This window comes from Microcaecilia unicolor, chromosome 3 (genome assembly GCF_901765095.1).
Source record: "Microcaecilia unicolor chromosome 3, aMicUni1.1, whole genome shotgun sequence".
Taxonomy (NCBI): domain Eukaryota; kingdom Metazoa; phylum Chordata; class Amphibia; order Gymnophiona; family Siphonopidae; genus Microcaecilia; species Microcaecilia unicolor.
The window spans coordinates 135,597,647-135,615,162 of NC_044033.1; the positions used below are offsets into that span (position 1 = coordinate 135,597,647).

At 41.3% G+C, this 17,516-nt stretch overlaps 1 protein-coding gene across 2 annotated transcripts in view; it reads left to right on the forward strand.

Annotated features, from left to right (window-relative positions):
• Positions 1 to 17,516, forward strand: part of RGS7 (regulator of G protein signaling 7) — a 557,085-nt gene that overhangs the window by 523,310 nt on the left and 16,259 nt on the right. For both annotated transcript variants that reach the window (XM_030196383.1, XM_030196384.1), the window contains 2 exons: positions 7,387 to 7,497; positions 15,534 to 15,659. In XM_030196383.1, coding sequence (XP_030052243.1) covers positions 7,387 to 7,497; positions 15,534 to 15,659 — 237 coding nt within the window. The remainder of the gene's footprint in view (positions 1 to 7,386; positions 7,498 to 15,533; positions 15,660 to 17,516) is intronic.

Genomic DNA, 17,516 nt, shown 5'->3' on the forward strand with positions numbered 1-17,516 from the left:
GAAAATTAAATGTGTTGTAAAAAGACTTCAGCCACCTCAGAGTCTTTTTCTTTTTTGCCTTTGGTACCATTTTTCCACAGATCCTCAATTTTTTCTTTTGTCAACCTTGACACTATAATTATTGAATCTAGTTCTAGGCCCAAGAATCTAACCTTCCAGCTGGGGCCTTCACTTTTCTGAATTGCTAAACATATCCTCAAATCCCTACTGCCTCAAATGGCTTTAGCAGTTATTCACAAAGGGGTAAATTCATAGGCACCAAAAAAAACTAGTATTTTATAACAGCAGTTACACATCAAAACTGTAATAGAATACTATTACAGATTACATGCCAAACTTTAGGCACAACCACTTATGCCAGGTCTGTGGCTAGCGTAAATGGTGGTGACTAAATGCATCAGTTGGGCACATAAATTCAACAATTCAATAAAGTGTGTGCAAGAAAGTCAGAATGCCCTTGACACACCTATGTCCCTCCTATGTTAACAAACCCTTTGCATTTGTGCATGAAAGAAGTTAAACGTGCTGTGTGAAGAATAGGTGTGTAAGCAGTGCCGTAGCGAGGGCGGCTGACACCCGGGGTGGGTCGCCACTGCACACCCCCCCGGGTGCAGCACGGCGCACCCCCCCTCAGCGCGCGCCTCCCCCCCAGAGCGCATTCTTACTGGCATAGAAAGCGAGGGACGGGCGGGAGAGCTGATCCGCCCCGAGTGCACATCGCTGGGAGCTGCGTCGGCTTCGCTGGCTCCCTGCTTTCTCTGCCCCGGAACAGGAAGTAACCTGTTCCGGGGCAGAGAGAGCAGGGAACCAGCGGAGCCAACACCCCCCCCCCCCCCAGCAGCATGTACCCGAGGTGGACCGCTCCCCCCTTCCTACGCCACTGTGTGTAAGTCTGTTACATGCAATGTCAAATTATCGCCAGTTTGTGCTTGTTAACTTCAATTATTGGCATTTATCACCAATTTAGTGCCAATTAGTTAATTATGTTGTGTGCCTAACTGGCCTTGTTCTATAACTGTGCACCACATTGCATGCCAAACTTTGGTTGCCATTTATAGAATTTGGGGTTAGTCCTCACATTCATTAACATCAATCTGCCTTTTAATTCTGGATTGTGAATCAGACTAGTATAGGTATTCTTAACCCTATCTTGGGCTACACCTAGTCCCATCAGGTTTTCAGGCTATCCACAATGAATATTTATGAGTTAGATTTGCATGCAGTGAGGCAGTGCATGCAAATCTATCTCATGCATATGTATTGCAATACACTAATATTTGAGTATCCTTATTCCAATCTAGTTACAGTCTATATATTCCAATCCAATGTAACTATCAAAGTTCTTCAAAAATGTTCCTTTATTGTATAAACTATATCGTAATATATCATAAAAATATTTTGATTCTATACATAGCCTCACTAACTTCACACACATACATACTCTCACTCCCACACCAGAAGTACTGTTTACTATATGTTAATTCAATACAACTTAACAATCTTAAGCAACTGACATCGTTGCTATCAGCTCCATCTGATGTTTCTAATACCATAACATGTATTTCTACAAGCACTTGGTCTTGATATACTGCCTGTGAAATGTCAACATGTCCTTGCATGTCCATAACAAAGCATCCAATCCTTGCTTGTATGATTATTCTAGAACGTTCTTTTCCTTTTAAATCCCAACAGTAACAGTTCCTCTTATTGTTCTACTAATGATGGTCAATATTCAAATAAAATGTACAATAGGAAATATTCTTATTTCAGTGAGTCCTGGAATCCTTTTCGACAGAGTACACATGTCATCAGGCAAGGTCTTTCACTTTTCCCAAGCTCCGTTGACGGGTTTGACTAGATCACCAGGACATTTTATTTGTGATTGAGGGGAGAGAGCTGGGGGGGCAGTAGACCACCAGGGCATTTTTTTATTTGGTGAAGGGGGTTCAGTTGGAAGGGGTAGGTCATGACAGGGTGGGATGGGTGTCACTCTACACCAGGGATGTTTTGGTCGGGGGGCTGGAGAAATGTCAGGTTGGGGGTAAGGGCTGATGCATTCTGTGGCATGCTTGTGTTTCTTTTTTTAAATGTCAACCTTTCTGTCAGTGCCTGAGCCAATCACCACTTGGGCACTGATAGGAAATTTGACATTTAGCACTAAACCACAGCCATAGCAATTTTTTGGCACTGATTTTGCAGTAGAGTCTTCACTCTACAGTGAGCATTTGAGCATTGGCCTCTTGGTTTGGTAAGATAAATTTGCATAAAATTTGTGCTTGGCTCTCAGCTGGTGTAAAACCTGATGAGAAACTTTTCTCATACTCGTGTGTTACCTTTATAAAATGAGGAATAGATGTAAAGACTTTTCTCACACCCAAATCACACCTCCTTGAAATGTCTGTGTATTGTTAGATCTCCAAGTGTAAATAGCCAAGATGTTTCCAAAATAAGGATCTTAGGAACTCTTTACAAAACCACAGTAAAAAAACTGCAGTTACTGTAGCTTAACATGAGATTATACCATGCGGTAGCTATAAATTTAATGCAGCACCTATTGGGGTCGTTCCCCCTATGTTTTTCAGGTCGTGCATTGACATTCAGATTAGTTTGTGGTACTGGTCCTGTTTAATGCAGAAGCACTCAATGCATCCTATTTAGGAGGCAGTAAGTAGTCCTTTGTTATTTCTGTGCTAGCGAGTTAATGTGTAGTAATTACAGCCACACCCACTCTCTGCCCATGCCACAACCCTGACACAAAAATCACTTAGGAATAAATTGTATAAATAGTGTCAAAAAAAATTGGCACCAGAAAAAAGATCACTAAGCATTATTCTATAAATGGTGCTAAAAGTTAAGTACCGTTTATAGAATAGCCCTTAGCTGCCGGGAACCATGACTATAGTTAGGTGTCACCATTTACACTAATGAAACCTTGGTGTATATCCTCATGCTAAATTAGGTGCAGATCCCCTTTATTCTATAACACACCTAAATTGCAAGAATTCCCCTGACATCCCCATGACCCTCCCATGGCCACGCCCCCATTTTTGATTCGCATACATGCAAAGATTTTAATTAATACCAATTAACATTGATAGTTGATTGTTAGGGCCCAATTATGGGTGCTAATTGGCTCGATATTCAATTAATTTGCACGCACAAACTGGGCAAACACACAAATTTGTGAGCACAATATAAAGCCCCATTTATAGAATTCAGGGATTAATGCCCAGTTTACCACACGCTAACTATGAAAATACCCCAAAGTCCCTTAACTTGACTCTATGCTAGCATGGGGTAAACTGGGCATTAGATGCTTAATGTGGTTTTGTAAAATGGCCCCCATATGGTGCCTAAAATTAACGCACATTAGGCAATCATGTCTAAGCGTATTTTAAATACTGTGCATAAATCTACATGTGGTATTTAGAATACACTTAGGCATAGTTCATGTGACTAAATCTACATGCATCCATTTACGTCAATGAAAAGCTGATGTAAATCTCTCTACGTGGATTTACACGCACTGGCCAATATTTTATAACAATGCATGTAGATTTTGGAACACCCACAAATGCCCATTTCCATGTCCCTAAGCATGCCCCTTTTTGTCTCATGCGTTACAGAATATGCTTAGCAATGTACGCATGTAAATTCTAATTTTTGCCAATTAGTGCTTGTTAAGAGTTGTTAACATTGCTTAACGGCTTATCTATGCATGCGTTATAGAATATGCCTAGACGCACTATAGAATCCGGGGGTTAGTGGGTTAATTCCTGTGTTAACTGCGTAATGTGGAATGGGGTAGGGAATGGGAATAGACTGTACTTTACAGTGAATGCATGATAACTTACCACACTATAACAGTTAGCATTACCTGCACATTATTTGCTGTGCTATCTCAATAGGTGATATTAGGGTGCCTCCACATTCCATGCAATGCTTTTAATGCTCAGTAAATGTATTGTCTCTGTGTTAATTGTATAGGAACATGCTGAGAATGCCCCCTCCCCAACAGTTAACACAGAAGTTTTGCAGTTATGATCCATAACAGCAAGATTTTAGCACAGCTTACTGTAAGGGGGATGGAGATAGTCCAAACCTATGATAACATCTAGGTATTATTTGTTGATCGGTATGTGCATTTAATAGCATGCATTTAGTTCAATTAGGCACACTGGAGATAATTCTCAATAGAACGTCTAAAGTTAAGTACCAGGATGATGCACGCTAAGCACAAATTTTATAACAGCAATTGTGTAAACAACTGCCATTATAGAACACTAGCATAAGTCTGCATTTGCGTGCGTAACTTTAGGTGCGCGTACTTAAGCCAGTCAAATGGCTAAGCCCCTTCCTTGGGGCTTAGCTCTGATACCTCTCTGCTGTTGGCTCCTATCCTGTTTGGGCTGTCTAGAGCCACTGCCTTTCTGCCACTGGACTCCTTTCTCCTGGGGCCATTACTCTGTCCATCAACTTTGGTGCTGGATCCTGCAGTTCATGAGCTGCATGTGCATGACTGACATCTCAGTCACTTTACCACTCTCTAATTGGGAGTCACTGCTCTGCTGCTGAAGCTTCTAGGGACTTTCTGCTATCTGTTGTCTCAGCTGCTGAACCTCCCTCCATTTGGGAGTCTGCCCTCTTCGCTGCTGGACCACTCTCCATCTGAGGGTTGCTGTGGTTCACTGCCATCTCTATTACTAGACCTCCCTCCATCTGAAGGTCACTGTGAGTCACTGCTTCATTTCTCAGCCTCTCAGCTACTGGGCTCTATTGTGCCTGGAGCCATCTCTCTCCTGTCAGCAGCAGCTCAAAATCCTGCAGGGCCAAGCTTGAAGAGGGATTTCTATCACTAGGGGTTACTTTCTTAATAAGCACATAACTTAGTAGTTCTAGATCTTATTGTTTTCAGTCCTCAATAATTCTGCCTAGCACAATATATATGTAAGCTCTCTCTTATCCTAGTCCATTTCCAATATTAAACCCGGCTGACTTAGGATTTCAACACTATTCTTTTTGGTTGAGGTGAGACTCTTCCTTCCTGAGGAATACTTTCCTGAAGTCTTCTTTCACTCACTCCAACACATATTCCAACGTATATTATCTCTTTCTCAGCTTTAGAATGCTATTACCATTTTTATGTTTTAATAGTGATAAGTGATTTCTACTCATTTGCATGTCCCCCCTTTATGCAAATTCCTTTAAACTGATATTCCCAGAATTCTCATCACATGCCTGATCAATTACTGATGGCTCTAACTATATTGCAGGAGTCTGTCAATCCCATTCTTGTGTGTTTGAAATATAGTCTCCATTTTGACCTCTCAAAACCTCTGGGTAGGATCCAGAATGCATATAATAAATTTACTAACAAAAAAGTGTGAAATGAACTGAAAAAAATCTATGAATATTGGGAAATGAAATACAAACAGGCTTATGCTACTACAAAAGCACACAGTCTTGGAATGCACTACCCATGGCCCTGAAAACCATGACCAATCTAACCAGCTTTCGCAAAGCTCTGAAAACACATCTCTTCAACAAAGCCTACAAAAGTCACCCTCAATGAAACAAATCATTCCTTAAACTACCCAAGTACACCAAAAAACACCTCTCACACGACCTTACCTAACACCTTCCATCTAAATCTTCTTTCACATCTGCTTGTGATTGACTGTTTTTAAATCATGTAACGATGTTATCATATCTATACTCTGTAAGCCACATTGAGCCTGCAAATAGGTGGGAAAATGTGGGGTACAAATACAATAAATAAATAAATAAATAAATAAATAGTACTAGAATGAACCAAAAATCAAACAGAATTTGTTTCTGTGTGCATTCCTATTTACTGACTTTAATTACAGGTGGTTTAAAGTTTTGGCAATCAGGTGTCCTATTGGTCCAAACTGAGCATTCTTTAGGAGCTCTTATACTGAAGCTTAGCACGCAGGGGCCCTTTTACTAAGGCGCACTGAAAAATGGTGTAGGCACGTGTATTGGACGTTCACAGGTCCATTTTTCAGCGCGCCTGCAAAAAAGGCCTTTTTCTTGTTGCCTAAAATAAACGTTAGGCAAAATTAAAACGAGCGCATGTCCATTTTATAGCCCGAGACCTTACCGCCACCCATCGACTTAGTGGTAAGGTCTCATGCATTAACCGGGCAGTAATCGTCAGCGGGAGTACACTGCCAATTACCACCCGGTTAGTGCCATGCAGTAGAAAATATTTTCTGCTGCACATTTGGTATGCGCGTCAAAAATAGAATTACTGCCTGGGGCATGTGGTAGTCGGGCAGTAGTTCTAATTTGATACTTGTCGTATGCGTGTAGGCACCTATACGCCTTAGTAAAAGGACCCCTAAATGCTAAGAAGCCCAATTTATACCGGTGGGCTTCTTAACTTTCACATTAACTATGCTTTAGTAAAAGGATTCCTTAGTGATCTCTAACAGTCAACAGAGATTCAATGTTGACAATAAAATTAATAGAGAAAAGAAACAATCATCACTGATCAGTATAATTTTTGTCTTTTCATAACTCAAGAAATTTCAAAGTCATTTCAAAAAGGTTATTTGGAAATTGCCACCTTCTAGAAATTACTCTAAAACACACATTATTTTACCTACTTGGTCTAGAGGCATTACCAAGGGCATGTGTTGAAGAAATTTCCAGATTTACATGTGCTGTTTCCAAAGGAGGAAGTGCCCACAGAAAAACCAGGTGCAAATCACTGTGGCTACCCATCCTGGGAGGATAATTTAGGCAAAATATGTCTGTATTGTGATTAGGTTGCTCATGGAAACTTGTATGTAAAAAGTACCTGTGGGCCTTTTTATGAGTGCAACCAGTTTGATTATTCCCTCCTCTCCCATAGAGACTAGAAATTAGCAAGATCATGATAGTCTCATGCAGATCATTAATGTCCACCACATGTACAACATTTCAGGTTCACTCATCTTCTGCAACTTGTTTACTGAAGAACATGTATTACTGCACAGCACAGAGGGCCTGTTTAATTATGGGTTCACAGTTATGGAATTCTTTACCTTTACAAAGAAAGGGATTTGGGGAGTTTGGAGAAGAAATAGAATTTTTAAAAACGTTTTCTGATTGTTATAAAGTTTAATATCAATTTTTATTTTTTATTTTTGCGATTTAATCTGAGAAAAATTGTATTAATGTATTTATAAATACTCTACATGTTATTGGAGGCAGCTGAGAGTTGTAAGACTGGCAGTATATAAAATGTTTAAATAAGTAAATATTATGTAAGCAGTTTGGTACCACTATATAGCTTGCAGGTATCCAGCATTTGTTTTCATAAAATCTTTCCATAATATTATTGATAGTAAGAGAAACATGTAATGGTTTTGTTTCCAGTCTATTAGCCTACACAGAGCAGTATGTGGAATACGATCCTTTTCTTGGGACACCAGACCCCTCCAATCCATGGATGTCAGATGATACCACCTTCTGGGAACTAGAAACATGGTATGTCATTCTCACATTTATAAATATTTCCCACAGACAAAAAGATTTAGTAGATACATTTTCTGCCTTCACCTGAAATGAGAAAATGCCAATTTTATGGAGCAAAAGGTGTTTGGAAGGAACTCATTTAGGATATATGCTGAATGCAAACACTTTGCAAACAGAAATGACCAAGAGGCTGGTGGTATCTTACAGACCAAGAGCACAATACATCAAAGGGTTTAACCAAGCAGAAGAAGCACCTACTTAGATAAACCACACTGAACAGGCTGGGAGGAGATATTCAATGGTTTTTACTGGGCACTGCCATCTTACTGGCATGGAATTGTCCAGGTTGTGCCAGAGTGGTCTGGGAACAGAGTTGGGGCAGTCCCAGAAGTTTATGTGGGCACCAGCAATATTCAATGCAACAATTTGCACTAGTTTAGTTGTTCTTTTTCTCATGACATTAAATGTATACAATATTTAAGAATAGCAATTAAAAAAATGTTTTAGGTATGGAATGGACAATGTCAAAATAGGACCTGTCCACATACAAAGGAGCAGCATGTTATGTATTAAATGTCCAGTGCATGCCAAGTCTGGTATTAGAGATGTGCAAATTTTTCAAATATTAGTTTGAAAGAAATTTTGCAGATTGCTTAGAAGTTAAAACAAAATCCAGAAAGCTCAAATGAGGTCTGGTAGTTTGTTAGATTTCTGGATTAATTAAATCTAGGCAGCCTTCTTACTAAAGTGCCTCAAGCATTTGCCATTTAACCAGCCAGAAGTGGCTCCTTAACAGTTAAATTGCCTGTTTGGGGCTAACCGGTCAATTGCAATGGCACTTAACTGGTTAGTGCTGCTGAAAATAATTGGTTAGCGCTGAACTTTGGGGGCATTCTGGGTGGATATTCAGAGTTTGACCAACTAGGTTAACTGTATAAAAGTCAGTCCTATCTTTATGCTGAATATTGCACTTAAGTGGCTATGTATTAGCCAGTTCCACAGACTCGGAAATTCAATGCCGGCATTGAATTTCTGGGTTTAGCGCTGGTGGTGGTCAGGAAAACACTGATCACCACCAGCTGAATATCAACCCCCCCCCCCCCCCATGTGTATTAGTGCATGGTAACTAATAGTTCATAACCGCCAGGGCTGTTTTTGAGAGGGTACTTGGAGATACTGAGTACTGGCACCTTTTCCATTGTCTGCTAAAATTGACCCGTGGTCCCCACCAATTCTGCCTTGTCATAGATTCTGTGACTGGTTGCAGGGGGTCTATCTATGGTGGGGTGGGTCCCTCAGTGATCACCCCACCTCTGAAGGGTGGCCTGGCACTTGAGTACCAGCACCTTTTTTGCTTGAAAAAACACACTGATAACCGCAGTAACAGTTAATATGCTGGTATGACATGTGCTAATTTGTGTACTCATTTCATGTCATGGAATGGGATGAGAAGTGGGCAGGTTTTTGGTGTGGAATCAGCAGGCATTGTGCCTTGCAGTTATCACACAATAACTTAACACAAGCTGTCACCCATGCAAACGGTGCACTCACTGCATAGTAAAGGTTTTTCCTCTGCAGTAACTACATGGGCAGATGCTGGGTGGGCATGCTCCCAAACATAATTAAACAGGCTTTTCTGTTATTGCTTAGTAATTTGGGAACTTATCACACAGTAGGTGCAAAGCTATATTGCAGTATAGCAAAGAGAACCCAAAATCTATCATGTGTAAAAATGTTTTGATGGTAGGCATCACACTAATCTAAGACACTGTAAAAGAGAGTGGGTATGATATTCAGCTGGTGGTAGGCAGCACATTTGCTATCCACCGTCAGTATTAAACCTAGATATTCAATGCTGGGCCATATCCGGGTTTATTTTGGCCACTAAAATTTAACTGACTATACCGATATTCAGTGCTAACAAGTTTCAGAAATCATAAAACAGAGTTTCTCCTCCTTGTTTCATGAAACTCTATTTTTTGGAACACTTGCAGCTGCTGGAGTTCCTCATATAAGCTTGCTTACAGCATGTTTGAATGATTCTATGTGAAACAAGGAGGAGAAACTCTGTTTTTTAGAACCTTTGCAGCTATTGGGATTGATTCTGTGCTGTTGCTGATTATATCCATCCACCTCTATGTGCCCTTAGGCACCCTAGTAGTGAAAAGTAAAGCCCCTGACTCATCCTCTTGGGAGGCAAAACATGATCACGTCAGAACATTTTTCAATAAAGTTTTACGATTTCTGAACCTTGATTGAGATCCGTTCTGTTCTTTGACCACTCAACATAGTCGGTTTGGCACTGAATATCCCCACCTACCCAGCTATGTCATGCGATTATAGCTGGTTAGCAGCTAGCCACTGACTAGGATATTCAGTGGGATATAACCAGTTATCTCCCGCTGAATATCCATGGTTAGACACATAAACAATATTTAACCAGCCAGGAGCTGGTAAAATATGACTGGATTTGCACACGCAATGTTACTCGTGCTATACAAAATCTAGGAGCAAATGCATGCATGAGATATAGAATATTTCCAAATTTACTTATAACTTTACTATACGACACATCGAAGAGACCATCTATGCAGCTTACAAATTTAAAGTAAGAAAGAACAACAACAATGGTGTACCTTGGACTGAATAGGCCCTGGGCAGAAAATTGAGATAGGCCTCCTATAACATCATTTTTTTTGTTACATTTGTACCCTGCGCTTTCCCACTCATGGCAGGCTCAATGCGGCTTGGACCCAAGGTAGTGGAGACTGGTGGGGGGGGGGGGGGGGGGAGAGAGAGAGAGAGAGAGAGTGGATGCGCATTTTCCAAAGCTGACATATTGCAATTAATAAATTCAGAAAACAAATACTTTTCATATACCTTTGTTGACTGAGCATTGCTTAGGTCCTAGTGGGTCTCCTGTTTTTTTAACATTTCTTCTCTCTATGTCCAGCATTTATCTTTTCTACGTGTCCCTATCTATCCTGTCCAGCATTTCCCTTCTGTATCCCTGTCCCTATCCTCCTCCCATGTCCAGTATCTCTTCTCTGTGTCCCTATCCCTCCCCTTATGTCCAGTATTATCCCTCTGTGTCCCTGTCCCTATGTTCCCTCTAAGGCCAGCACCTCTTCTGTGTCCCTGCCCCCCCACCCCCATGTCCAGCTTCCCTTCATCCTGTACCCCCAGACCATCTGTGGTCTGACATCTCCCCCTTCCCTTTGCTGGTCCAGACTCTCTCTCTTTGCTCCTTCCCCACTGTCCAAGGTCCACTGCCCAGTGCCCACCACAGTCCAGAATCTACTCCCTCTTTTACTCTCATGAATTCCCCAATGGTTGCTGTACCTCTCCCTCTCCCCTGAAAATGAAACTGGAAAGGAATACCAGGCTGTATGACAGCATCAGGTATTTAGGACATTCTGACAGTACAAACAGCAGCAGTGATCCAAAGAAGGACGAGACAACAAAAGTTTACTCAAATGTACCAGGCCACAGGAAGCAGCCCAAATAAGTGCCGCAATCGGCGTTGACCCTAGATATTCAATCGACAAATACAGAAGAACAAAAACCTCCGCACAGGTAAAGACAAAGCAAGCAGTCACAGTGAAGGAAATGAGATAGACGATGACAAAAAAACTTCTACTGGACTCAAACAGTTCACAGCAAAAGTTTATTGCTAAAACAACGTACTTTCGAGTCAAGGTGATTTTTGAATTTTCGTTTCATTCTGATACACATTTTTGAGGACCATTTCTTCTTCCAGAAATCGCCATAGAAATAAAATACAGGGACTCCTGAAGCAGGCCAGAGGGCCGAAACACAACTCGTATCGAGTCCAGGTTTTAGCAATAAAGTTTTGCTGTGAACTGTTTGAGTCCAGTAGAAGTTTTTTTTGTCATCATCTATCTCGTCTCCTTCGCTGTGACTGTTTGCTTTTGCCCTGGATATTGAATGCCAGGCTTTTTCCGGTGACCAACATTGAATATCCAGTAGGACCCAAAGCAGTGCAAAACAGGTAAAGTCAAAAACAACAGTTTATACCAAATTGTTTAATTACCCTTAGGTTTAACAAGCAATACCATCTGCATGTAAGGTCTAGATAAACGAATTTAAACAATCTATGTTGAAGGCATGTGCCCTCAATATGCAATACTTGGTAGTAATAATGAAACAGTGACGGAATATTCACATAGCAGGTAGCCAACAGATTTATTTTCAACTGCAAATAATTAACTTTGTATGAACTTGGCGGCTAATACTGTGCTGTTTGCTATTTTGTATTTTGGCAGTATAGTATATTGTTTGCCTGCCTAATAAAATCTCACTTGCAAATATTTTTTCTGTCACAGCTTTAATTAACAAAAGCCCATGATTTCCTACTGGATCACATTCATACATGTGACCTGACAAAACGGAGAAGCTACATGTGACCTGACAAAGATAGTTATGTTTGAGAAGCTTCTTAACATAGACTGCACTATTTCAAAAAAGAAACCTGAGGAGAGAAAGCTGCTGGGCTAGTTGGATTTGAGACATGGCATCTAAAAAAAATTTCACACTTAATACAAATTTCAATAACATCTGTTGAGAGAAAAATAAGGCCACCTTTACTTTTCTGTGTTATCAATAAAAGCAGTTCACTGCTACTATCCTTACTGCAGGGCTCACAATGTAGAGATGTTTGCAACTTAAAAACAACAGATATATATATATATATACACACACACAACAAATATTTCTGAACACATGGACGGATGGGCATGTCTTGGGATATAAGTGCAATCATGGTCTGGTATTACACTTTCATCAGGATCAGTGAGACTGTGTTCACTGATACCATTGTTAAGGACTGATGCTGAGGGTACTACTTCAGCTATGTAATTGCTTGATACAGTTAAAATGGGAACAGTTTCCAGGGGCAGGCAATTACCTTGGAGAATACTTTGCAGATCATTATGCCCAAGCATTTTTCTAGAAGCAACAATGAACTGCCTAGCTGATGGGTTGTTTTTACAGCCCCTGGGACGCTGGATTTTGCCAAAAAAGAACTCTACATGATCTTGGCTTACTTTAAAGGCACACAGGAATCTTATGTAATATGCAGGTTTACCAAACAGGAAGTTACAGAGCATCATCAAACTATCAATGCAAACTATAAACCCCTGGAATCCAGTTTTACTAACTGAGTCTAACATAGACTTGCTGTGTTTGGACTCCTTTATCAGAGACAGCAGTAAAGAGGTAGAGAGAGAGAGAGAGAGAGAGAGAAAACAGGTGTTTTCATACAACCCACTGATTTCCACCCAGGCCCTGGCCTATAGGTCAGCAAAAACCTTGGAGAATAGGTGAGTTTTGAGGTCTGCACAGAATAGAAGACCACGCTTCACATATGCAAAGTTAACACATTCTACAAGGACAGAGCTAGGAAACAAGGCAGAATGCCCTTGTACACACTGGGAGGGATAAGGAGAGCTGGTGGTCATGTTTCGGTCAAAGGCATCAAAAAGGATAAAGCATGGCTGATAAGTAGCAAGCAACACCTGAATTAAGGACTTTGTCGGGGCTAGTATCTTAAACTGGATTCTAGATCACTCTGGAAGCCAGTGATACTGCAGTAACAGAGGCATAATATGGTCATATTTGTGAACCAAGCATAGAATCCTAATAGTGTTTTTTTTAACTGATTCGAGGGGTTTTATATCAGCAGCAGAAATTGTATTGGATTGCACACACTGCATTAGAATAGTGAAAGAAAGAGAATTAAAGCGGTAAGGATCAGAGCCGTTGTACTAAGGCGTGCCGAAAAGTGACCTGCGCTGGTGTAGGCGTGTGTTTTGGATGCTTGCAGGTCCATTTTTCAGTGTGCCTGGGAAAAGGCCCTTTTTTTGTGGCCAAAAATGGACGTGCTGCAAAATTAAAACCAGCGTGCGTCCATTTTTGAGACCTCACCGTCACCCATTGACTTAGCAGTAAGGTCTCACACGCTAACCGGGCAGTAAGCGTCAGTATGCGTAAACGGACGATTACCACCGGGTAAGCACCATGCGGTAGAAAATAGAAAATATTTTGTACCGTGTGTTTTGGATGTGTGTCAAAAATGGAATTACCACCCAGGGCACGTGGTAGCTGGGTGGTAGTTCCAATCTGACATGCGTTGGATGCGCGTAGGCGCCTATGCACCTTAGTAAAAGGGCCCTGGAGTGCGTTGGGCCTACACGCAAGAAGCTGAGTCTGAACTATGGCAGACAACTGTTGTGTAAATGTAGGTTGATAATCAAAAGCCACATCTAGGGGGTCGATATTCAACTGGCTGAATATCTGCCCCTTAGTGTTTGTAATTTCTGATGAAAATCCCATGCAAGAGGAAGGTGAAAGAACACATGCGGGACCCACCGCAGTGTAAATCTCTCACATTTTTAGTCTATGCAAGTATTAAAATGAACACTAGATAAATATGAGAGATTAAGGGGCTCATTTTCAAAGCACTTTGACTACGGAACTTTCTAAGTGCTTTGAAAATATGCCTCTAAGTCTTGATATTAAGTGGGAAAAGAGAGGTTTCCACCCACTTAAACTGTGCTGAGCTAGGCTACCTGCCACCCATATTCTGCAAAACTCTTTTTGCTGACTGCTGCTGGTGTTTTGTCTGCAATTCCCTGCTGGGCCATGAGTGGGCTTCAGCATTGAATTTCCAGGTTACCATAGCCGGTTAAGTGTGATATTCAGGTGCCAGATAACTATCTGGTTAACTTAGAGCTGCAAAAAGTCTATCCTGGTGCTGCTGTTAAATCAGTGAAAAAATAAATCTATGTCCCAAACATTTCATCTCATCTGCAGGATGCTGATAACCTATTAATTTTTAATTTTTATACGGGGAGAATCAGATCAACTGCTTATCACAACCATATGAATAGTTTTATTCTTTCGCACAGGCGAAATGGTGTGTAGCAAATCCTCATATACTTCCCCTCCTGTCTTTCAACGACCTTTTTATAAAATTTTGTTCTCAAAGGCTGTGCAAATATGCATATCACTCCCAAAGACGGTATATATATGCTTAAAGCATTCTTTTTTCTTTGTACAAGCATTCACTTATCTGTAAGACGGCAATTTAGCAGTAACAGGGAACCCCCGCGAAAGAATAAAACTATTCATATGGTTGTGATAAGCAGTTGATCTGATTCTCCCTGTATAAAAATTAAAAATTAATAGGTTATCAGCATCCTGCAGATGAGATGAAATGTTTGGGACATAGATTTATTTTTTCATAGCTTTTGGTCCCCACAGTGTGTGATTAGGGTGAGATTATATTTAAGAGTTGCTGTTAAATCAGTGGCATGCCAAGGGTTGGGCGGTGTTAGAGGTCCGCCCTAGGTGCATGCAGTAAGGGGGAGCATTACACAGTCATGAGGCTGCAGGCTTTATGCGCATGCATTCAGCTCTGCCACACACTTGCCCCCTCTGACATCAGCTTCCTGTTCCAGAGCAGGGGAGCAGCAGACTGACATCACATGCATGGAGGAGGGGGATGTTAAAAAACGATCTCCCCTGGATGTCACAGACTGTAGGTACACCACAGCGTTGAATAGCTGTGGTACCTGGGTGACTACCAGCAGGCCATCAACTACCCAGATATTCAGTGCTGACACTGTTTACAAAAATAGTGACCACTGCTGGCTCAATGTTAGCCCCACAGAAAATCATTTTGAAAAGTCAGGTAAATGACTATTTGTGTAAAAGAGCTATTTGAAAGTTACTTATCTTCTATTTGTACTTTGGTTGAGGGTGGGGTTAGGCCAGAGGAGGCACCTTTGTACCTTGTTTTTGCTGTAAAAATAAATGAGAGAGAGAGAGAGAGAGAGAGAGAGAGAGAGAGAGAGAGAGAGAGAGAGAGAGAGATAGTACTAGATACACAGGAAATAAATACCTATTGATTTCTCCATCTTCCCATATGGATTTGAAAACACTGCTGGGCTGACCTCATAAAATATTTCTTCTTACAAAACATTATGTTATTAAAAATACGGTCTCTTATTTTGCTTTCCTTTCAGCAAAGAGCCAGGCCAACAGAGAGTAAAGCGGTGGGGCTTTTGCATGGATGAAGTGTTGAAGGACCCAGTAGGAAAAGACCAGTTTCTTAAATTCCTAGAGTCAGAATTCAGCTCTGAAAACTTAAGGTAAGAGTCAGCAACTCTGTTTTGTCCACTTACCAGTCGACATTCAAAGCAATTTAAGCAGCTAGCAGTGGCTCCTGGCCACTTAAATTACCAGTGCGGTCAATGCTGCTGAATATCAACACTGACCACAAAACTGAAAGTCAGCTATGTTGTGGGCAGTCTGAGGGTGGACTGGCACTTATGTTGTTAAGTACCCTAATGGGCCCTTTTACTAAGCTATGCATGCCCAACGCATGCCAAAATGGAGTTACCGCCCAGCTACTATGTGGCTCTTGCGGTAATTTCATTTTTGGCACGTGCACGATATGTTAAGCAGCCAAATTGGACCATATGAAAAACAGTCATATGGTGTCACTTAGGTGGTTAAGTCTTGAATATTGCGCTTATCTGCATAAGAGATAGCCAGCCACATTAACCCAGTTATTCAGTGTCAGTAGCTGGACATGGCCCGGCATTGAATATCTGGGGATAATGCTGGTGATGGCTAAAAAATTCCTTACCGCCGCTGGCTGAATATCTGTCCCTTAGTGTTTGTAATTTCTGATGAAAATCCCATGCAAGAGGAAGGTGAAAGAACACGTGCAAACTAACCACAGTGTAAAGCTCTTACATTTTTAGTCCATGCAAGTATTAAAATGAGCACTTGAGATATATTTGAGAGATTAAGGGGCTCATTTTCAAAGCACTTAGACTATGGAACTTTGTAAGTCTAAGTGCTTTGAAAAGATGCCTCTAGATATTAAGTGGGGAAAAGAGGTTCCCGTCCATTTAAATTGTGTTGAGCTGGGCTGCTGGCCACCAATATTCTGCGGCACTGGCAGTGTCACTGAGTATCGGTTCCAAATGCTGTACCATTTAACAACGCTGAGGCAGTTCCAGAAGTAATGTGGGCACAAGCGATATTTTGTGCCAATGCCTGCATACTTAACGGGTCAAGTTGGGCCACAGAAAGAGCAGTCTGAACTTTGCCCATGTAACCCCCTTGGTTTACGTAGTCTAAGCAGCTGCCTAGACTATGCCTGGGATGGTTTGACAAGTGGGGGTGCACACTATTATTTAGTGGTTGGGACCAGGGTAAGACTATGATTTACCTAGGAGGCCAAGCAAGCTCTGCAACAGACTTCTCAATTCACACAATGATGGAGACCGTATTAGTTCTTTTTTGCTGAAACCAGAACTTTTACTGTCGTTCAATTAATGAGGATACAGCTTCCAACATTTCAACACAGATAGCCAGCTATATACAAGGGGGGTGATATTCAGAACTAAGGAGTTAGCCAGGCTGCCTTCCATGGTCAGCAGCGAACCCAGAAATTCAATGGCGACTGGCTTTGAATATCAGTGAATATTTTTGGCCGCTTTGCACATATCCAGTTAAGCTGATATTCATCGGCTGACTAGCTAAGTTATAGTGGCAAACATAGACCTGCTAAACTTAGCTGGTCAGCCAGTAAATATTGGCGCTAGTCGGCAATGTTGCGTGACATAGCCAGTGACCAGGCTAGCTGCTAAGTGCTAATATTCAGCCGGCTATCTTATGCTTAGAGTAGAGGAGTGGCCTAGTGGTTAGGGTGCTGGACTTTGGTCCTGAGGAACTGAGTTCGATTCCCACTTCAGGCACAGGCAACTCCTTGTGACTCTGGGCAAGTCACTTAACCCTCCATTGCCCATGTAAGCCGCATTGAGCCTGCCATGAGTGTTAAAGTGCGGGGTACAAATGTAACAAAAAAATAATAATAATATTAGTGCTTAGCTGGCTTAAGGCTACTTAACCGTCCAGGAGCTGTTCCTGGCCTGTTAAATAGCACTAAATATCATATCATGTGGAATAGGTATACTCCTCTCCTCCAGTATTAC